The sequence below is a fragment of the Amblyomma maculatum genome, chromosome 1 (genome assembly GCF_055883805.1).
Source record: "Amblyomma maculatum isolate TAMU_Amacu chromosome 1, ASM5588380v1, whole genome shotgun sequence".
Taxonomy (NCBI): Eukaryota; Metazoa; Arthropoda; class Arachnida; order Ixodida; family Ixodidae; genus Amblyomma; species Amblyomma maculatum.
The window spans coordinates 250,451,916-250,475,589 of record NC_139344.1 but is presented as its reverse complement, the minus strand read 5'-3'; the positions used below and the strand labels follow the sequence as shown (position 1 = coordinate 250,475,589).

General features: G+C 44.0%; 1 protein-coding gene across 2 annotated transcripts in view; it reads left to right on the top strand.

Annotated features, from left to right (window-relative positions):
• Nucleotides 1–20,790, top strand: part of Psa (puromycin-sensitive aminopeptidase) — a 49,596-nt gene extending 28,806 nt beyond the window's left edge. For both annotated transcript variants that reach the window (XM_084590826.1, XM_084590827.1), the window contains 7 exons: nucleotides 3,281–3,500; nucleotides 3,773–3,915; nucleotides 5,114–5,170; nucleotides 10,260–10,367; nucleotides 10,445–10,597; nucleotides 12,046–12,093; nucleotides 19,123–20,790. In XM_084590826.1, the coding sequence (XP_084446952.1) occupies nucleotides 3,281–3,500; nucleotides 3,773–3,915; nucleotides 5,114–5,170; nucleotides 10,260–10,367; nucleotides 10,445–10,597; nucleotides 12,046–12,093; nucleotides 19,123–19,266 (873 nt within the window). In that variant the 3' untranslated portion in view covers nucleotides 19,267–20,790. The remainder of the gene's footprint in view (nucleotides 1–3,280; nucleotides 3,501–3,772; nucleotides 3,916–5,113; nucleotides 5,171–10,259; nucleotides 10,368–10,444; nucleotides 10,598–12,045; nucleotides 12,094–19,122) is intronic.
• Nucleotides 20,791–23,674: the final 2,884 nt, after the last annotated feature.

Sequence of the window (23,674 nt, the reverse complement as noted above, 5' to 3'; positions counted from 1 at the left end):
CTACATCGAACTTTCCCGATTACCTCTACATCCTGCACAATGGCGGGGGTTATTATAAAAGAACATATATGTGTGTGAAACATTGTGGCAGAAATAACTGACATCAATGCTTCCCTGATTCTGTCTGTTGAATAAGTACAGAAAATATTAAACGAAATCTAGAACTATATCAGTTCGAAACCAGCAAAGCAGTGCATACCGCTGATATGAAAACGTAAAGGCCAAGAAATGAACACTTTGACAGGAAATGCTTTATTGAATCTGTCATCCAAGACACTTGTTTACATTTTTGTACACGTCCAACGGCCAATGACGCTGTCCTTTTTTCCATTTATTGCACAGGAACACCCGTCACCGGTCGTATACTGTGGGTAATTTAAGTGAAATTATAGTCGCAACAGAGAGCGCGCAGAAAAAGCAGGAGAGTTCCGAGACATATGTACATACAAATGCGAAGATATAATGGAACATTATAAATTACATGATACAACCTGATAAGGGCAAAAAATTACCACTGGAAACAAACTTCACTATATGTATGCACAAAACCTCGCAACATGACATTTAAATATACGTACAAGTCTCCAATATATCTATGCAACTAAGCAAAGTCACTGTATATGATGCGTCAAACAAGGCACATAAACATGTTGCACAATCACAGATAGTAAAGTTTAAGCACAGAAAGACAGACGATCTAGGCAAGAACAAAGCTATGATCGCCACGCTTCGGTTGCGACAGCACCATATGGGTAGAATAATAGAGGAAGAATGGAGAAATCAATACATTAAATGTAGATTTTAACTGCCTGCACAGCGACAACAGTTATTCTGTACCCAAAATTAAAGAAGGGTATTGCTTTGGTTAAAAAAAAGTTGCAAAAAGCGGGACAGGTGTGTTTCACCCGCCTGCTTCGAGAAGTCGGCGAGCAGGGTCAATGCTGATCGGCGACGCGCCTCCGAACCTTTAAACAAAAGATCAGGTTCCCGGGGTCGTCGCCGCGGGTGCCAATAGGATTAAGGTCTGAAAGAGCAGCTTCTCTCCGTCTCCATCGTGAAAGGAAAGGGGGGGGGGGTTGGGCGCCGCAGTAGGAGACAAAGGATCACTCCGCCGCCGTCGGCGCCGCTTCGGTGCCTTTGGTCATGGTCGCTCACCGGCGCCCGCAAGGTCAGTTTCTGTTTTAAGGGGGATTAAGGTCTGAAAGGGCAGCTCGTCTCCGTCTCCATCCCGAAAAAGGGGGTGGCGGGGAGGGGGCTTGGGCGCCTCATCAGGAGACAAGCGGTCACTCCGCCGCCATCGGCGCCGCTTCGATGCCTTTTGGTCGCGGTCGCTCACCGGCGTCCGCAAGATGCGTAGGGCGGCGTAGAGAGGTGTAGGAAAAAAAATGAGGTGCAATAAAAAAAACAAAACGCTCCTGGGCCAATGTTCAGCTCCTTCTCTTCGGCGCGTAGGAAGAAGCGTGAAAACGAAAAAAAAAAAAAAAACACAAACAAAAAGCGCAACCACGGAGAGAGCATAGTGTACGGGGAGAAGGGCGAGGGAGTACCACTAAGAGCTGCTACAGCACGGTGAGGATTCGCAGAAGGCACGAGAAAAAAGAAAGCCCCAAAAGAGAGACACAGGGATTTTGAGGAAGTGGGGAGTCGAAGGCGAGGGAAATACCGCCTTTGAAACACTGAGCGGGAATGGAAACCTGTCTTGTTTCGTCGTCCACCCCCACCTCCGCGGCCGGCGCGAGTTGACGCGACGAGCCAGCTCGCTATCTAAACGCCCTTGAAACTTAGTGCTCGGAAATGGTTCCTGGCTTTACGTGACTCCGTCTGCATGGGCGTTGCTACGAAATGTAGCCCCCAAGTTCGTAATGTTCGTGCCGAAATGTGTTTTCGAACGAACCGGAAAAAGATATTGTAGACAAAACCCAGAATGCTTTCGAGCGCCGGTGGTTGTTTTGGTTGGCGGTGCATGACAGCACGAAAACACTTCGGGGGGGGGGCTGAAGCCCCATAAGCCCCCCCCTGGCTACGCGCCTGATCGGTCTGAAATAGTAATGTAATCATGGAGATCATTCTAGCAGCCTTGATGCCATGGATAACATAGAGGGTTATCACACAGCTCCCACCTACCATGTTAGATCACATTCTTCTGCATAACACTTGGTAGTACAGGACGTACTACATCCGCTGCTATGGACGAGAGTGGCACTGGTGAGAACTCTTAAGAATAGTTTATATGAAACTAAATATGTATGAATCTGGAAATAACTCTTGTTTGGACTAGTTGGTACATTCTGAATCAAAAATTATACGGCGCGACGGACGAGGACAAAGAAGGCACACAAACAGCAGGACTGGCTCTAGTCCTGTCATTTGTGGGCCTTCTTTGTCCTCGTCCGTCACGCCGTATTATTTTTGATTCGAAACTGGAAGGTTAAGCAGCTGTTGTCATAGCTCAATTGGTAGAGCACTGGACGAAAAATTCGGAGGCCGTAGGTTAGGATCCCATCGGCAGCGTGCAGTTATTTTTCCTTCTACTTTATCATCAGTTATATTATTACCTGCATTATTTCAGATATATGAACGGAAAAGAAAAAAAAAACCTCTATGCTTTCCTTGGTGCCAATGGCTGTTAGCTCCCTTATGTATCTTGTAACGAGCCCCCCCATTTCAGCAGAACATTTTTTGCAGGTCATGATTGTCAGTTCACTGATATCCCCAAAGAGAAAAGTATATAACATGTTTGCCTTGCCCCATCTATGGTGCAGAAACAAAGAAGCTAATGAAAAGGGTTCAACTTAAATTGAAGACAACATAGCGAGCTGTGGAAAGGAAATGATTTTTGTAGTGTTATTGACATCCTAGTCAAAATTAAGATGTAATGGTCATTAAGGGTAGCTGACTGGATTCCAAGAGAGGAAGTTTGAAAGGATTAGATGGCTGAAGCTGGCTCAGGACTGGGCTAAGTTGGAGTGATATGAGAGAAACCTAGGCCCTGCGGTGGGTGTAGACAGGTTGATCATGATAATTGTTACAATGTTTTAATGGTAGCTCCGCCATTGTTCATATTAAAATTAATCTTATGAACTGCTGTTATGAGTTGGCTCGACATACGTAAGAAAAACGGGACCTGAGCAGTGTATAAGTCCTCACTGGCATGGCAAGAAACCCATTGGTTTTAGAAAGTGCAGAATGCTAATTTTTTTTTTTTGTTGCTAGTTTTATGCAGCCAGCCAACTGAAACGAGAATTTTTTGCCATTGAAAATGGTTTACTCCGTGTGTCAGGTGCAAAGTGGCCACAAGTCCACCGTTGACATTCTTCGCCTGATGGAAGCTTATGTGGAAGAAGACAGCTACACTGTGTGGAACTCGATCAACTCATGTCTAGGCAAACTGAATCAGCTACTCTCGCACACTGATCTGCAACCGCTTCTGCATATGTATGGACGCCGACTCCTGGCAAGGATTTTTTCCAAGTTGGGCTGGGACCCCAAGCCTGATGAAAGTAAGCAAGCTCTCTTTCTTTGAAATTTCCTTTTCCCTCAAGCTGCTGATAACGTTGTGAGGCAGTGGTGGTCTCCTAGCAAGTAGCGCAGGGCACCACATTAATTTTCCGAGAACTCTGCTGTGTGATGCATTGAGCAGCCTTGCATTATGGCATACGTTGCCAAGGTGAATTTTCAGATGTACGCTTGCGCTGCTTTGAAAGCCTGCTTTTATACTAATATGGGATGAAAACCTGCATAGTTGCAGCTAAACTTGTGAATATGCTTTAAGGTCACCTGGCTACGCTGCTGCGAAGCACTGTGATTGATCGCCTGGCTCGCTTCAAGGATGCAGAAGTTCTGGCTGAAGCAAGGAGGCGGTTTGATGCCCATGTGGCTGGCACTGCCATCATTTCTGCTGACATACGTGGAGCAGTAAGTCACCATTTTTTATATCTTTTTGTGCTTCTGCACTATTTGCTTTTCTTGGCTTACAGAATTTGGCATAAAAATGGCTGGAATTCAAACGCTCTGTTCAGTTTGCGAGTTACCTAACCTTTGAATTGGGCAGTACGAAATTTACTTGCATATAGGTTGATGTTTTTTGTTGTTTTCTCCAAAATACTGCTCTGCGAATTTGGTATTTGGCCAATACTCTAAATACTGCCAGGCTAAAGTTCAAATCTGAGTACGAATGTAGATAAGGACAAGAATGTCGTTAGCTACAGTACTGTAGAAATTCCTACCTTCTGGTTGCTTTTTAGCCTTCAAAACCTATGGCAGCTGCTACGACTGTTACTGCACAAAGGTTCTCTTGAAACCTTTGCCATGGCAATATCTTAACAAGGACACTTATTCCATTCTCTTAGTCGCACTAAGTCACGTCTCCCAAATGAGGGCGACTGTTTTCAGCGACATTTAATTGAGCTGCCATCTTACATGTGGAGGTACTGAAAAAGTGAGTGGCAGCAGGTGCCAGTGTCACCAAAAACAAAGCTTCTATGTGTGGGCGATCTCCATGGAATAACCTATTTGACATTCAGACTTTTTTCTTTTTTTGGTTCCCAAATTTAGAGGGCCAACTTATGTGATGTGTTTGGCTGATATGCGAGTAAATACGGTTATCTTCAGCGCTGCATCTTAAACTTGATATTTGTTGGTGTCGGAGACTGAAAAGGAAACCCCACTCTTTCTTTTAATACAATATCGTTAAAGGCCTCATTCTACAAAAAATTCACCGTCTGTATTGTCAGCGTTTTGACAGAAAATTCACGAGCACGCATGTAATATGTAGGTGACATAGCTGGGCACTGAATTAGTCGGTGGGTTGTGTGACCATGTGAGACAATCTGATGGTAGGAGTCCTTTGGGATCCTATACCACACCAGGACCCATGTTTCCCGAGGCATGGTACTCTTAGCTTGCACAGGCATGTTCATGTTAAAGCGAGTCTCGCATAATGTGGTAGCTTACGACTGTACTCTAATGTGTGAGATAATAAAGTTAGTGATTAAGCAAGTGGCAGAGCTCTTGCATACAAACGACCATCTGTAAGGGAGACGAGGGCCATTAACACTGTCGCATCATACCCAAAAGGCAGAGCTTAAGTGTTCCCCTAATTTTCCTTTTCAAGGTTTACCTGGCAACAGCATCGGTTGCTGACCGAAAGATGTACGATGAGTTCCTGAAGGTAAGTTAAAGGTGTTCTTTAATTGTTTTTGCAAAGCTTATAAATATGTTACAGTGCTCAAGACACCAGATTGTAGTAATTCTTCTATGTGCAGTTGAATTTTGATCTTTTAATATATCATGTTCGCAAAGGATGCCCACAAGCTTTTTCGTCTTCTCAGAAGGAGTGGACATGGCTGCTGTGACCTGCTGAAAGTGTTCAGCATTTTTAGAATTTATTATCAAGTCAATTTAACAACTGTTTTCTGGCAAAGGTTATCAGAATTGCCAGTTTGTGATTTCTTTTTTCGGCTCTATATTTACGTATGGTTCGAAGTTTCATGTTCATAATTGTTTCCTGATACGCAAATATGCAGTATAACAGGAAAAGCATTGTGTGGCTGATAACGTTCCTTTTTGCTGGGATCCTAGGCGTGTTGGTCACACACAGGATGTCGCATTGCACTCTGCTGTAGCACGCATTTTTGCTTGCTGGCTTTGTGCAGAGTTGTACCACCCTATTTGTGCCATATGTGGAGGGAGTTATTTGCCACAAATGTATATTTTTCCTACTTTTTGTTATAGAATTTTTTTTTTCTCTTTGCTTTTTGCTTTTTGCTTTACCTGTCCTTGTGCGCTCTTCTCCTGTTGTTGTCTTTTCTCCCTCTCATGTTTGCAGCTTTGAAATAAGTACCCAGCCGGCAGCCAGGGCTCGTCTGTGTCTCTCTGTCCTGTGTCTCATTCTGGCACAGTTTATCTATCGGTATATCCGTCCAGCTAGCCCAAACCGCTACCATTTCGCGGCACTGATCCCGACTGTTGTCCATGGCCACCTCAATCAGGCGCCACGCCGCCCAGGCCACCGTGACTCTTCCGTCACATCTCTTTCTGTGTGCTTCCCCCTGCGTTTTTGCACGCTGCCTGCACATAACAGTTTTAGCAGAGTTCTGTGTCGTTCTGTTCTCATTTGTCAAACAAGCAAATTCAAGATGTTTGTGAGAAATTGCAACCGAAATGTAGATTACAACATGGGAATTGCAAAGCCTGACACAGTGCAAAAGCAGATTTTTTTTTTAATTAATCCAAATTGGGCAAAAGTTTACTGCCAACTTTTTTTTTTTTTTTTTAATTTTTGTATTTATTTGAAAACCTGGATTGTTACCTAGCCCTGCCTATCCTGGCAATTTGTCTTTTAGCCGCCAGAAAAATATGGATGAGAGATTTTTTGGTTATGTCTAGACTCTAGAGACTGGATTTTAAGCAAATGCTGCTTTCCTCTTCTTTTTTTTTTCTTTTAGGGCACCCTAGGCACACCATTTTTATGTGTCAGCACGAATTAGGTGTTGGCAATATGTTTAATACTAGTTTTATAGTGCCTATTTTGGGTGCCTATATGTGCCTCTTTCTGATGTTGGTGCCTAAAAATGCCCTATTTTGCCAAAAATGACCCTGGAATACGATGCCAACCATGTAAACAGAAAATATTGGAACAACCATTTTCCTGTTTTATTACATTTTATCTGTGCAGCTTATGGGATTTGGCTACTCAACCAGATGTCACTGCATTTTAGAAAGTATTTAAAGCAAGTTATAAGTTATCTGAACAATTCCCAGTTGTTTCAGCTGGAACCAACTCTGGAATGTTACATAAATCAGCCAGAATCAGCCTAATTCGTTGAGATTTCCATCTTGACTCGTCTGCCTTATTTGTTCTTATGCTCATGTTATCGTCGTAAAATGATCTCGTAGAAGCATTCCAGACTGCAAAGCTGTCTGTCATGAGTACATACAATGAACATTCGTGCTCTCTCAAGAAAGCGTTCAGAAGGACTCTGGTTTAATGCTTGTATGAAGACCACTCTTGTGCCGTCACTCCTGTGCCATTTTCTCTCTATCCTTCTGACGGATTGGTTCCCTCACTCTTCACCAGATTGTGTAACATCCCTGTAGAAGCACCGCTAACAAAAGAAGAAACGCTAGTCACTCATCACATCTCATTATTGTCATACTTGGCTAGGAATCGTGACTGGGCTTACCAGCCATGCCAGAGCGAGCGGTCTCTAAGAGCACATTGATTCGTCAGTGGACTAGTGGTATATCATGGTACACTGAAGATGGCGAAACTGTTTTCTGCCGGCCACGCAGAAAAAAGTTGAGCACGTAACACACATGCTTGTTGAAATCGTTACAGTTACCCAAAAATTGTGAAGCGTTTTACTGCAGCCCTTTGGCATCGTTTATTTCATCGCATGCTGCTAATTCAAAGAAACTGCCAACATTTGTTAAAATTTGCGTATTGTCCTCGTACATGCATACCCCCAATGCTCAGCTTTTCATACCGTAGACTATTTTAGCATTTTTATGTTTTTATATTATTTATATCTATATTTTTATATTCTGCGTAACAGGCGTGTAATTTTCGCAGATTCCTCGTGAAAACAAGTACTATCATATTGACTAGCACAGGACACCAGACTTTAACTTCAAGAAAATCATTCTTGATGGACACAAGCCTTTAATAACGATAGAAAGAATGCTTTGTATGTTTACTTATGCGATGCCTTCGTGGCTGCTAACGTCGCATAGAAAAAAAATTATATCTGGCAGTTAAACAGTTTCTGCACAGGTATTGCAATTGACCGTGCCATTCGAATCTGCACTGTGAAAAATCTGTCTTCAGCCTATGTATGAAGAAATCCTTGGAGGGATACGAAATGATCTCCACGACTTCTGCTTGTGGGCCTCCAGAGGTGAAACAACAGATGTGAAGGGGCAGTTTTTTGTTCACTAAATTCTTAGCAAGAAAGCTTGAATCTGATGAGGTGACAAGGCCTTTCTTTTTATGCTCGAAGCTTCTGCAGATGACGAACAGGAAAACTATAGCCTACCTTTTTAGTCAATCCTTGAAAGACTCAAATGGTGTGAAAGGCAGCAAGATTTTTGCTTCTTTTATATGGATGTAGCAACCAATATGGACAAAACCTACAGATGATCCATGCCATCTGCCCAGCTCATGGGGCTTCAACATATTTGTGAAAGCGCCCTCTGTCATTTAAAGAGCAGTTGCTGAAAGTGCTTCTCCCACTGAAGCCTATCATCGCACTTTTGGGAATGTGGCTGGAAGCCGCTGAATGCTACAACTTCCACCTTTTGGACCTAAAGACCTTCGTAGACAGTTTTTCAGGTGACGAGGGGGCTTTGGTCAGGAGTGCTCAAGCTGCCCTCTCTAAAGACAACCTTCAAGGGTACCAGAAATATTTGTGCGACCACTTCACTTTTCTCGCGATCACTATAAGAAAACTGGAATGTGCGAGGGGGTTATAGTTCTCACTACCAATGTGGACTAATTGAAAATGTACAGTAACGAATCGCTGCTCTTCCCCGCAGAGCAGTTGTTAAAGATTCACGCTAAATTTCAGTCCGTCCTGGAAAAAAAATGAAGGGTTTTTAATGCCCAAGCAGTTTTCAAGAGTACTTGCCAATGTAAATTGTAAGATATCAAAGCGTGTAAAGCCACCAGATGATTCGAAGTACAGCCATGCTCCTGTAATGTTCGTTGAAACTGCATTCTTTCTTTTTAAGCTTCAAACCTTGTTCTTAGTAGATGAGGCGCAACTTTGAAAGCATTAACTTGGAGTTTGTGCTTGTATGCTAGTGGCTTTATAGATTTAATGGTAATATCTTGATGGACCGTGTTTAATGTGGACCCTCAGTAGATGTATGTAGGTCTATTCAGAACGATTTATTTTCACCAGTGTGTTAGCATCAAGCAGCAATTTATAGCTGCATTCTCTTGCATCAGGTATTTTGCGTGTCCCAACACTTCAAATGGCAAGCACCATTAGAAGGTGGAGGGGCTCCAAACACTTGAAGCCACTAACTACAACATACTGTTTACATAAATGGCAACATATTTGTTAATGCTATATGTTACATAAATGGCAACATATTTGTTAATGCTGAAGCATTGTGTATGACCCCAGTAAACAAGCTTAATTCCTGTATGCAGCTCATATATCGCATAATTGAAATTGACAGTGTTTATACCGCTAATAAATACACGATCTCCTGTTTAATTTTGTTCTTAATTTTGTAGCATGAAAGGCCAGTTCTGACGCTAAACAGAACATTTCGTCTTTCATTAAGTCTTTGAAGGGTTTTCGGCAGTTAATTGTATTTGCATTTTATTGTTTGCTTTCAGGTGCGTCAAATGTGTGTTAAAAGGGTTTGTAAACTATTTCCAAACATTTCTCGCGGCAGAAAGCGACTGCCCCCTTTGCTCCGCTGACGCATTTGAATTGTATGGTATGTTGCGGGACAGCCTTAAAAACTGTTTCTAAGGTTCATCCCTTTGTTAAAACTTCAAATCATCCCTCCCGTTCTCTTTCCTTTTATTTATTATTATTTTTTTTTTGTGGCAGATATTGCGTGCCGATGTTCAGATCTTATATATTGTGCACTTTTGACAAAGTCTGTCATGCTTATTTTTTTTTATTTTTTTTTGTTCGGTGCCTAAAATGCAATTTTTAATGCCTAACTGTGGTGCCTATGACATGCGTTTTTAGTGCTTAAAAATCTGGCCTCTAATTCTGACACATTGTTCTGTTTATGACGTCAGTCATTATTGGTATTGTGACAAAAAGTCCAGAATCCTGAGGCAGTTTGTCATAAGTGCACAATACTTATTTGTAGAATAGCACTGCCATTTTCCCTTAGCTACGGACCTGACATACATGTTTTCTATTCTTGCTTTGAGTTTCTGAGACCAACTGTCTTTCTTTGAAAGGTTCCCACAAGTTCTAATTTACTTGCTTGAGTTTGGCAGAGAACAGTAATGATTGCATGATCCACTTACCATATGCTAATTTACTTGCTTGAGTTTGGCAGAGAATAGTAATGATTGCATGATCCACTTACCATATTCTATAATGCAGAAAGCATCATCATCAATATCTAAACAAATTTTATTTTCGGTAGAGCCGCAATCAGTGGTGCCGCATTTCATAAACGTTGATGATTATAGCCATTTATAATGCCCTTCGTTGAGGGAAATAAAAAAATTCAGCATTGACACTTGCTCTCTTGTAACGTGACTGACTAAATGTGTGCAGCTCTACCGGAACAGCGACCTTCAGGAGGAAAAGAACCGACTTTCAGCTGCTCTTGCTGGGGTGACCAACCCTGAACTCATTCAGGCCACTTTGGAGTTTGCTCTCTCGGTAGGTGTGAACACCATCTATTTCTTGATTGGAAATCAAAGCACATTCTAATGCAACATTCCGATCTCTCTGTACAGGATGAAGTGAAGTCACAGGATGCTGTCTTCGTCATTATTTACTGTGCCCTAACAGCTGTTGGGCGGGACCTGACTTGGAGCTTTTTCAAGAACAACAAGGATGCTGTTAGGAAGCGCTACTGCTCTGGCTTTCTGATTGCAAGGCTTGTCAAGGTATGTCTGAAGTGCTAGCATTGTGATTTCATGAGAAACTGGCATTTAGAGTTGGCACATGGTACTAAAACCTGCAAACAAACATGCTGACAGTTGCCATCTGGCTTGGCTTCAATTGACAGTGTTGCCAGCTGTTTGTTATGGAGTTGGTGGGAGGTACGCTCATGGCCCTGCAGAAATAGTAAATATTTAAAATGTTTTACTGCATTGTAAATTTGGTCAGTCGTTTCTCTTTCTACTGTGTGATCTTCTTTGACTGTTATGGGATACGAGCACATCCGGGGACTTGCAGTGTGCTGCAACCACCGATACGCAGGGGCTAAGCATTCTGTATTGGCATGATCAGGGCATTAGAGGAAGCATTGTAAAGGTATCTCGAGGAGCATGTACAAGGTTGTCATGCTGGCATTGTAGCCTAAGGGACATACTTTGTGTTTAACAAGACGCCTTGTTGTGTTTTGCCAGCACTGTGTTGCGCCATTGCTGCATTGTTGCTCCAACAAAGAGCAGTGGCTGGAGGGGTACTTTGCAGCATGTGAGTGCAGAAATTGGCTTATGTGCATGATGTCCAACGTGACTTGCGGATTGCATCCGCACGTGCACCTTTCTCACCCCCTTTCGCCTCCTTGCGAGGAATTTTAATTTTACAGCAAACGGCCCCTCCTTGTCCAAGAATTCCCCATAAATCCACCCTGACTGGTGGCTTGTTTTTAGAATTGACACTGACCAGATTTTCATATATTAGGACATTCTCACGGAAACCATCTGAGATAAGCGGTTACAATTATACTTGCCATTGAAGCCAATTATGTGGCATGTAAACCTTGACCTCCATAATATTTCGAGATATTAGAGGTAACATTAATCAAGGTTCACATATTTGCAGTCAAAGTTGTTTCAAAATGCTCATGTTACGGCTACAGAATGATTATATTTCTTTTCGACACCTGAATCCAGGGCGCACATTTTCTGCTCCATACCTTCTCCAGAATGGATATTTTTATTCTCCAAGAGCTTTTACAAAACCTGCCTGAAGCAGGCTGTTCCATTCCTTTACGGCATAGATTTGAAAGCACTGCAATCTTTATTTATTATTTTTTTCAAATGCTTACAGAAGGTGACACTAGCTACAGCATGTAGAGTGATCAGTTGTGTTGCAGCAGTTTATTAAAGAAAGTCACCAGTGAAGGAGAGGTTAGAATGTTATTATGCTTGTCCAAAATTGTGTGTAGATTTTGGAGATGAATAAGTGGGTGCAAACGGAACGTAGACACAAAAAAGACAACAGGACAAGCACTGTTTCTACGTTCCGTTTGTGCCCACTTATTCATCATAAACAGCCTTCAACTAGCCCAACTTTCCATTCTGCTGAACTAGATTTTAGAGAAACCAGTTGCTACATGGGAAAGACTCTTTTCACTTATGGTCCTTTGTATTGTCTCTTGCAGTGCATTACCGAAAACTTTGCTACTGAGGAGAAAGCTTTGGAAATTGAGGTGAGTTCAGAAAACAGCAGCTTCACATGTAGTCATTCAAAACATACTGTACTGTATAGGTGACGTGATGTGCAGTTCAAGTTACAGTAGAATCTCAATGATATGAATTCCAAGGGAGCACACAAAATATTCGTATCATCCCGAATTCGTATGATCCAAAACAAGTCAACTTCCACATGGGCATGAATTGAAAATGAACCAAACTTTATTATGGCGAACTACTTGCGGCCGAAAAAGTCCATAATGCTTGTCTGCGCTTTTTTGCTGTTGATGTCGCGGACAAGCTCCGCCTGAAAGGCATAAAACCGTGCCGCGGTTTCGTCGCTCACGCTGCCGGCACTTACGGTGCAGCACAGAACGTCCAAAGCGTGAAGAGTATCTGCCGTTGACGGCGGCTGATCACACTCGTCGTCAGCGTCACCATCGCTGTCAGGCTCACTTTCGCAATCATTCGCTTCGTTGACCAAGTCTTCAATAGACCTCAGCCCACAGGTTGCGACGTCATCCGCGGTAACGAAGTCCCGAGTCGAAGCTTCAGTTTCCAGATTGTCCCAGCCATCAATCGTTAGGTCTTCATCTGGCTCTTGACAATCTCCTGCCGAAGCCGCATCAAGTTTGATGGCAAATCCGCACTTTCTAAAACAGTTCGAGATTGTGTCTGAAGTTACACTATCCCACGACATGGCTAGAAAGTGCAAAGCATCTAAGAGACTCATCCGCAAGTTTGCTTCTTTACGGTCAATTTTCGCCTCACTAGAAGTCCTTTGAAATGATGTTTCACATTTCTAATTATCCCAGCGTCCAGTGGCTGAAGATGGCTGGTAGTGTTCACCGGCAGGAACCTGACTTCGTTGTTATTGAATGTCATTTCCTTTGGGTGGGCAGAGCACTGGTCCATGAAAAGCAAAATTTTCCGGTTTCTTGACGCCATTTTCCGATCAAGGCTTGTCAAGAACTCGCGGAAAAAATCTCCAGTCATCCACGCCTTTCAGTTACCTCTGTAAAAGACAGGCAAACGCTCCGCTGATCGGAAACACCTCGGTTTCTTCGACTTACTGATGACGGTAAGCTGGAGTTTCTCGGATCCATCCGAGTTGCAGCAAAAGAGTACTGTTACTCTCTCTTTGCTTTTCTGGCCGCCCTGGCATGCCTGGCCTTTTACGCACGAACTTCTTTATGGTTGAAGGTTGAAAAAGAGGCTCGCCTCGTCGCCATTAAATATGTTGCGTGGCACGTACTCAGAAATCAGCGCCGGCAGCGTGTTCAGCCACTCATCTGCAGCTGACTAGTCCATTTTCTTGCCTTCACCTGAGACGACCCGGTAGACATGTCCGTGCTGTTCCTTAAAGGTCCCCTGAAAGGGGTCACCAAGAAGGGTAAACAACGCCATAACACTGATAGTTATTGAACCACCCATCATTCTCCCGCAAAAATTTTCGATCTAGCTTCTGCAACACCAGAGATATCGGCGATTAAAAATGACCCTTCCAATTTTCCCTCTCAACTCGTACGCCGAAGGGAGCCATAAAAAAAATAGAGAATACAAGCAAGTTCAAAGCTCCGCCCAGACATACGTCACTTCGACGAACTTCCGGTTGCCGCGCGCTCGCTCGCTGGCGTACTCGCGTCAACCCGTCCTCGCTCGCACACGCCTGAGGAGTTCGCCAGTTCGCGCAGCGACGGTTAGTGTAACCGCGAGCACGTGGTTACCCTATGTTACACGGTGGACCAAACCATGGTTACACTACTAACCGCGGTTACCGCAAACCGAGCTTGACGACCTCGGTTTGCGTCGTTGACCGAGGTTATGACGAAGTCTGTTGACGGAAGCTACTCGTCGGCGCCCGAGTGTGCGAAACGTACGAGCGGGTCTGCTTCACAAAGTTATTCATTTGCCCACTGTATCACGTTTAAAGATCGATGTATAGATTATGGTGCCGCCCGATGTCTTCGATTACGGCCGACAGCGCAGCGACTGTGTACTGAAGCCTTGTCTTGCCTGCAGTATCGTTTGAATGGCTTGTTGCTGAGCAGAACGTCAAAAAATATGCGGCCTTAGCTATGAAAGTACACGAGTTTGCAACGCTTGCAGCACGGGATGCCGCGAGCAGGCTGAGGTACGTTACACAATTACCGCGGGGGTGGGGCGCACGAGCACGGCAAATGACGGCGTCGTGCGTGACCGTCCCTAGTCGTCGCTAGGCCTAAATTGTTTCGCTTCGAAGCCGCGGCAGTCGACGCTTTGGAACATGATCAACGCTGTCGTAAATCGTCTACTTATGAAACTGCCTTATAGTGAATCCTATCCTGTCATAGTAAAATAATTATAGGAGAAACTCAGCCGACGCATTAATCGCAGAGCTAGTACGAGGGAGCAGATCGGATCAGCCGAAATGCACCAGCGGCAGCTGGCTTGAGCAGAAACTAGCTTGTATCACGGCTATCGCTCTTACCAGCAATTTGCTGCTGGTCAGCGATCCTCACGAGGCATCATACTTGATATTCGGCTCAGTATTCCAGACGCCAACAAATTTTAGCACGCTTTATTTCCGACATCGGTGCTAACGATCCGCCGTGTCGTTCGCGAACGGTATGCGGGAGGAGGGGCCACAGCGGCGGTGTTTACGGCGGTCGAGGAGGTGCTGCCATCGTGCGGTGCTTGACCGTGCTGTTGACGCCTCGTCGGACGACACTCCGGTACTCCTGAAACCATGTTATATAATTAAGATATTTGTAAATGCAGCTTCGTTCTGCCGATCCCTGCGTCGCTTCGGTTGTTGCATTTAATGGGCAATGGCCACCTAACCGATAAGGGCGGCGAGCTGTGTAACAGCCCGCACAGAGTTCGAGCAGCGCACGAGCAGACGACTTTCGCAGCTACCGGAAGTGTGTCCGTGACGTCATGGTTGCAGTGGCGCAGCGAATGGCAGCTTCTAACAAGCCTTGCCAGTCAACTCACCCGTGACGTCACGGGTTAAGGAAATAGTTCCATGCGACACTGCCAAGCGACATTCTCTCCGCGAATTTCAAAAAACGCTGTTTTTAAAAATTAATAATAAATTGCTGGCTTTGTTCCAAGGAGTTATACTTTGCGTTAATGCTCAAAAGGATGTGTTCTACACACGGAACACGTTTATCAGTGGCTTCTTGGGGGCCGTTTCCGTGGACCTTTAAACCGGTGCAGCCATCCCCCAGACGCTTGGAAATTTTCAATTCCAAGCGAAAGCACGACGGTGTCGGCTTTTTCACGTAGCACCTTGCCGTCCACGTTGACGCCGGCCGCTGTGACTTCGCGGAACCAAGTCAGCAGAACCTCTTCCAGCTTGACATGGGTCGCTGTTTTAGCCTGCTTCACGTTCGCACCGAAGTGCTGCACATTCTTCAAGATGGCATCTCGCTGCCCAACAGTGGTGCAGAGCGTCGACGGTGCCAACCCTAGCTCTTTTGCTAAGTCGACACGCTTCTTAGGGTTTTCGTCAACCCTCTTCAGCACTTCAAGCTTTTCCTTAAAAGAAAGGGCTTTACGATTCTGCGACATTTCGGCAGCAGCGAACGCTTGCATCTTTCTAACGTTTGGGCACTTCACGTCTCAGCGAACGACAGAAAGAAGCAGCAAACGGAGCAGTGCCCCTGCAGTAGTTCACCTTGGTAGTTCTCCGCCAGCGTCACAGGCCTCCTGGGAACAGCCGGCGAGACAACTTTTCGATAGACCAATGAGTTGCCATCGAATGAGTGACGTTACACGACTGGGCAGGTGCCTCGCCTTGGCCGTCCTTGTCTAGTGCTCGTCGGTTTGCTACGAAAGGGAGGTGTGGGTAGGGTGCCTAGTGGGGTGAGGGGGGTTGGAGACGAGAGGCAGCGGCTGCGGTGCGTACCCTCTCCCCCTGTGAGCTCTTGCGCTGAGCTGCTCGGTGGCTTTGTGCGTTTGTACAACGTTCGTATCATTCGTGGCGGCGGGGGGGGGGCGCTGGTTATGTTACCCTCTTGAGGCCAGCCGCGCCGGCCCGCTCGCATGCGCGACTGGTTTGCACGTTCGTATCAACCGCGGCGGGTTCAGAAATTCTTCGTATCACCCCGAATCTTAACATATTCTATACAATGTAGTCCGTTCAAAGCATTCTTAAAATTCGTATCATCCCGAAATTCGTACCAGCCGTAATCATATCATCGAGATTCTACTGTATTCTACTACCTGGATTTTTTTTTCTTTTTGAGTTTGGAAAAGGTTTTTGTGCCTAACGCTACCAAATTTCTTGCCAGATTGCTTAATACTGTCAGCATTGGCATACTCCCCAGTACCATGGTGCAAGTTCTATGCAGGTGAAATCATTGGTATGGTACTAGATATGTTTCCACAACAAAACATCTTTAACCCTTTCGGGACTGAGGCTAAAGCAGGAAAATGATAGGCACTAGAAAGATGATGTTTTGTACTGTCTTGGTACAACAAGATGAATAAATGGGATTATACATACAAAATATATAAAGGCCTTACCGACATCTAAAGTTTTATAAAAAGTCTCAACTCCAGGGAAATTGCACTGGTTTTAGATGTTGATGAAATTCGAGGGTTCGAATGTTCATAGCTTGCAGTGCATGCAAAATATGTTGCCGCTAGCGTTTGAATCAGTGATACAATTTAGTTATTAAAACTGCACTTCTATGCACCGCACAGTGGCAGTTGGGGAGTGCATCATAACGTCATTGACGGTACCACTACATTTTCACCCAAAAATGCTTGGCTTGAAGAAGTAAAAACAATGCTAACTAAAGCAAAGCCCTAGAAATGTTGTTTCGCGACATAATAAAATGCACCGCAGTAATAGGCAAAGGCAAGGAAAATCGGAAACATTACCATCTGTGACGTCATCATTGAGCTCCTCTGCAATCGTTCAGTGCTGTGAAGAGAAGCTCGAGTTTTAATCATTGATTACGTCATCAGTTCAAATTCTAGCACAAAAACACTTTGCATGCATTACCTACAGCCTCTGTAGATTTGAATTCTTGAATATCGCAAAATTGTCAAAACGGGATACAGCTACCCTTAACTTTTTCTGAAAAACTACTTTTAAAGGTTAGAAACACTTGAATATTGGAGTAAGAATTCATACTAAAAAGTTCCAGAATGTACAAAACATGGTAAATTGTATCTTTTCCTAGTTGTGCAAATTTGGGATGGCTGTCTTCAGGTTTCTTTCGCTGATGCAAAAACTCTTGCTGGACTGCAGACAAACTGGCAATCCTAATAGGTGTTAAAAAATATTTTCTAACAATATAAATGTCTGCACAAAATTTTTATAATGCATATTAAAGTGCAGCTTCATAAATGGGTGTTTATCGAAAAAATTGTGATGCTTGAATTTTATATTAAAAAGAAAAGAATCGAAAATACAAAATACAAAAACATAAAAAGACGTAAAATGGTGGAAAGGCATGACTGTGGCTGTCAAAAACCGTAATAAAAAAAATTCTATACTACACAAAATATGATACATTGCATCTTTAGTAACTTCGTGGCAAAAAATATGGCAGGCTTATATACAACTTTTTTCATGTTTCGTTGGGCCAGTGTTCCCTGCTCACTTCAGTGAGAGGGGATACGTTTAGACACAAATATATCGAGTATTTGCTGTAAGAAACAGTAGTTTGGACCTGGTTTTTCTTCTGTTTGCTGCATAGCTTGCAGTATTTTCGCTTGTGAATTTTTTGTGGCTCGTTGAGGGGGTGTTATGCTCAGGACAGTTGGAGGAGTGGGAGCTTGCTTAGCATCAAGACTGAAAAGCCCGAATTATTAAGGCATATATATTGTTGGTTTCACAAATATCTGGCATAACTTAGCACAAGAAAAAGTAAGGAAAAGGTCCGGGTCAACCATAGTCGGAACACTCTCTGATCCAAGTATACCAGGTTCCTGTCTTGGCAAAAACTCAACAAGCATGTGTGCTGGCAGCACGCTATTTTTAACATAGTCTGTGGAAGCCTTACTGAAGAGATCAAATCGCGGAAACATTTTGTGATCATACATACCTCCTACAGACACTGAAAATTTGCTCACATTTGGCCAGTAGGTTGTTGTGCACCTCTGTCACTGCCAGAGCTGAAGTGAGAGTTTTAAAAGTCTTCTTCTGACTCGTCACTACTGGCATCATAAAAAAAAAATCCAGAGCCAAAGCGGCTGAATGGTTTGATTGATGCTGGTTTCTTTGCACGGCCTGATGCGAATTTCACGCTCGATTTCATGACCACAACCACCAACACGTTCTGGTGGTTGTGGTCGTGAAAATTTCTCGTGTTGCCGCCTTCCGAGGAAAAAGCAAACGAGGCCAAAATTGAAAATCAAGATCTAAAACTACACATCTTGGTGGTGACACGTGTTTCAGCATGCAGAAATTTGAGCCTGGCAGCGCATGAAAAATCGTAATGCATTTTTTCACTGTGGCCTGTGGGGTGGTATCGGTTAAGGTCAGGGGTCACATGCTGATGAACATAGGTGTAATGCAGTTTGTGATGTCCTGTTTTGCGTATATATAAATATCAGCATATAGGAAATTTCAGTGAATTTAACAATTTTTTATTACATGCAATTTCTTTGCAACAACTTCGAAAGGGCAAAGGCAGAATGAAAGCCGATATAAAAAGTAAATAGGTGAAGTTGCTATGGTGTCTTTCATAGCCCACATGCAGCTTTGTTTAGTGCTTGATCTTTCAGTTATTTTGAGCTACATGAAGACACCATCTTATTAAAAATGTTGTAACTTTTTGGTGATTGAGCCAACCATACCTCCCAATAGCATTTTAGGCAGTTTAGAATCTGTTATCTGCTTTGAAAAAAAAAAAAAATAATAATATTGGTAATTCCACTCAAAGTTGCACAAATGCATTTTGCACTAATAATGGTGGAGCATCAGTGCAGTTGACAGTTACTCTTTCTCTCTTGCCATGTGGGCAATTTGTTTGGTTGTCCATTGTATTGAAAATTGATATTGCTGTAAAATTGCTACAAGCTTGACTATTCATATCCTGTTGCAGTTGTTTTTCAGCCAGAATTACTTTCCTGGTGTGGAACGCGTGGTCCAGCAGTCCTTGGAGAACATCCGGCTGAATGCAGCTTGGCTTGCCCGAGACACTGAAGATGTTAGGCAGTATCTACTAAGGACGGCTTCATCGTTCTAAAGCTCCTAATAGAAAGGTCTTTGAGTTTGCTTTGGATATCAGGCCAATGTTTGATTGTTGTCTTTTTTTTAACATTGTGTGAATTGAAAAGTGTGTGCCGGTAGCTTTCTTGAAAATTGCAGTTTGGAGTGTGATAGTTCTGCAGTGATTTTTTCCTGCGGTCACTTTGAATTTTAGTGTGGATGTGAGAGAGATATGCCAGAAGAATTAACCACAATAATGATGCGTGAAAGTTGTGTGCATTCTGACATTTTTCTGATCATTGAATGATCATGTGCAGATCTCACCTGTGTAGGTGGTACACTTTTTCATCAAACAGTGCTGCAAATACTTTCCCGCCTTGCAGGGCCTGGCACTTATTGTGATGTCACCACTTGTGCCATAAACTATCAGTAGCAGTGCCCTGCTCTTTTAAAAGCCACTCTGTCTGTTGCTACCCAGCATAATTGTGCATTGCATTGAAGGTAAAGCCACAGTAAAGGTAAAATAGTGCGAAGAAGAAATATGTGATTGCTCTTATGGTATTTCAGTGATGCCTTTTACTTGTTACCCCTTGCCCCCTTCTTTTTATTTTTTTTGAAACAGCAGCTGTTGGTGCATATAACATTTTACGATGTACAAGTGTGCGTAGGGGCCCTCAAGAATCTTGAAATGCATGAGTGATAGAGCAGGTCACTCAGCTTCACCAGTGCTATTTGTATTTTGGTTTTATTGTTATTAGCGTTGCAATCTTTATCTTGTGCCTGATCGCTCACACTGTTTTGAGGTAACCTTGTACTGGTGCCTTGTGCTTGTATTCAGAGGCTTAGGGGGTCAAGCGGAACTTAACAATCTGGAACAGTATCTGACTACCATGAACCTATAATTAGCCTGAGGTATCATATTTATGTGTAGTTACATAACATGACCACGAATACAGTCGAACCTGGATATATTGAACTCGAAGGGGATCGCGGAATAGTTCGATATATCGATTTTTTTGGTATACAGAAATCTGCTTTAGTGCGATAGTGAAAAATGATACCATATTTGTCGCGTAATCAACTCACTCTCATAATGAACCCTCCCTTCACTTTTGCCACCGAGAATTTGAAGAAAGAAAAAGCGTTACTCGGTGGTGCGTCCCTCTATGTCTGCCGCCACATCCACAGCTCATTTATTGGTAGCGCGCCAAGATGCTGCACAGTGATAACGTCACATGTTTATCTTTTGACTATACTTTTGATGTTAGCTCCTGTGGTGGCAGGGAGCGAGCTTGGCAGAGGCTTGATTGCACAATCCTGGTTCGATTTATGGGCGGGCGGGGTCCACTGCCACAAAATCATTGGTAAGCGTGATAGCAGCAAATGTCGTTTGAAGCGAACAATGCTAAAAGCTGGTGTCATGATCGAGCTGACTGCGGGCTTTCGTTGATTCATAGATGCAAGAATGGACGACTTTTGCAAAAAAAAAAAACATCTGCCGCTTCTTAACGTCCGCAGCCGCCATAGCTTACTCTATGCCACACGTTCAGCACGACGACAAGGGTGGTCGACTCTCGCAAAAAAAAAAAAATACCGCTTCTTAACGCCTGCAGCCGCCATAGCTTAGGCTATGCCGCATGTTCAGCACGATGACACAAGACTCGCATCGCATGTCACCCGCCGCGCACAGGGGGTCCATAACACACACTGGAGAAAGCGTTTGATGTTCTGTCTGCCACAGGCTGAGCTGGCCTGTCGGCTTAAGCATGCGCATACGTAGTGCGTGCTGCTGCGAACGAAGACTGGGAAAGAGAAAGGAAGGGGAGAGGAAGCTCGGCAGAAGAATGGGCACACCCTTGCATTTTGCTTCATAGTGCTTTGCTCTATCGCGTTTCCCCTCTCCTGAACACCATGGCTGCATTAGCTGCGTCTGCTCCGTACCGGCTGTTGCCAAACCGGTTCCCTCTTGTTCCTTGACGCACATGGCTTGCAAACGTCAAGTGATGACAAATGGCAAACAATCGCCGCAGATGCTCACGCCTTTGGGGAAAGGGTGTGGTGCTGCTCTAGACCAGCCATCTCTGAACTGTTCTCTCTCATTCCTTCCGCGCGTGGCTTGAAAACGACATGCGACAAAAGGCCGAGGGTGACACGATCGTCTTTAGGGAAGGCGCACCTTCCAGTGTGTGGTGCGGAGATTGATATATCGAATGACCGGTGAAATTGGAGTTCGATATTTCGATATACAATGCAGCTTTCCTGTAGACCAACACCGATCTGTGATGTAAGCGCGATGCGGTGGCGCTTCTGTCGCCAGGCTGGGCCGGTTGGGGGTGAAAAATAGGGTTAGCGCCCATAGGAATACATGGAACCGAAATATTTCTAAGCAGTTTTTTAATTTCACGAGACACCTATGAGGTCCTTACTCGGTGCAGAGTAACCGTGAACATCCTAGAACAGATCGTGAAAGTATGAAATCTCATGACCGAGGCGAAGTATTTTTAAAACACCGCGAAACGTATGCACCCAGTCGGCTGCGATGCCGCGAGCGCCCCTCTTTGTTTGTAAACACGGTGTTGGTCTATACATTTACATGGGATTTTCAAGGGGATATTCCGTGAGTTCGATATAACCAAAATTTGAATTATCCAGGTTTGATATATGGATGGCACTACGATAAAAATGGGTGTTAGGCCATTGGCACTGAGTCTATGATGCAGCTAACAGCTGTGGTCACACCACCCAGTTATAATAAACAAGGAAGTACTGTAAACTCACCGCTCATTAAAAAAAATGTGCTTTTCATAAACACTGAAACGGAAGAGTGCTTCCCAGCCCTGTTGATATCGGAGTGGGAAGAATTTTGTGGCCTAAAAAAAGCAGGTAAAAATGGTGGCTTGGAAATTGTACACAACTGCTGGCAAAGAGTGTGTGAGAGGGGCTGTACAGGCATGGGAGCTCTCAAATTCAGGCATGCTGGCCAAAGCCCTGTACGCTAGAGCATGGTGACTAGGTCATAATGAGACATGGGCAGTATTTAAAAAAAAACTGATGGTGGTTGAAGTCTGTTAAGCTTGAATGTGCGTTGCAAGAGCTACTAAATAGATTGGTCACAAAGTCCGACTTGAATGTTCTCGTTGCCTATGCACTGGCTGCAAACCATATGATGTAATCGGCATTTTGGCACGTCTACTTGGCATCGTCTGAATTTTCTTACTCCATTTGACTGGCTTCTTCTGCCTTTTTTCTTTACTCTTTTTCTTCTTCCTTCCCTTCTTCTGTGGCTCTGAGCAACTAGTTGCGATGGTTACGGTGCATGCGCAGTAGTGAGTAGCGACGCTTAACCTGAAATGCGCCGCTAACTAGTCTGGTGTAGCTTTCGCTACAAAACAAATTCGACCCCCTGGGGTCCTTTACAATTTCAGTGCACATTAAAAAACCCCAGGGGGTTGAAATCTCCGAATTCCTCCACTATGGCGTCTCTTATAGCCTGAGTCACTTTGGGATGTTAAACCCTACAAACCAAGCCAAAACAAAACAAAACTGCCGTATTTTCGCAACTCTAAGCACCTCTCTCTTTCTCTCTCTCTCTTCCCCCCCCCCCCCCCCCTATTTTGGCAAAAAGAAAAGAAAAAAAGAAAGAATAGCTTGCATGCAGATCTAAGCATGCCCTTTTATTGCAAGGAAGAGCACATATCCAAGGCTGTCAAGTGTGCTTGCTCTGTTGTCAAGCCGGAGCTGTCAGTCCCTTGGTGATTCGGCGTGATCTTCGGCTTGATGTTTTGCTGTGTTTGGACACTACCTCATAGACGGCTGCACAAAACGGCAAAAACCAGCTGAAAGTGGCCCCGATAAATCTATCAGCGTGTTTGTTATGTGGGCTTGGTATCGGAGGCGCTGGGCAGGTTTCGTTTTTAATCTTGATGGTTTGATTTTAATTGTTTGAGAGCCGTGGAGGTCAGAACGAGTCTATAGAGAGCTGCCTACAGAAGTTTAGACAAACTGTAATCATGTTTGCTGAAGATGTTTGCCAAATAAATTGCTATTTCTGCCGCCCTTCCTGTAGAGGTATTGCTGTGAAAAGAGGGCGGTTCATTTTAGATTGTTTGAATTTAAGCATCCCCCTACTTCAGGCATCACGATTATGAAGAGAAAGGGGGTGCTTAGAATCTAGTAATTATGGTATGTGCACAGTCAGCTATCAGCCAACAGGCAATCAACAGCTATATAGTACGTGTTGCTAGGCCAGTCGGTCACTATTCGGCTGTTCACTTTCTACACTGCTAGGCTCGTGCTTCATGACAATGCAGTGTGAACGAAGGAATGTGTCGTTGCTGTCTGTTCTCACCAGGGGAGGGAGGGGGGGGGTAAACAATGGAGGGAAGAGGAAGAGGGGAAGTAAGAAAAAGAATGCAATATGAATAAGAAATGGATTTAGTTTGAAG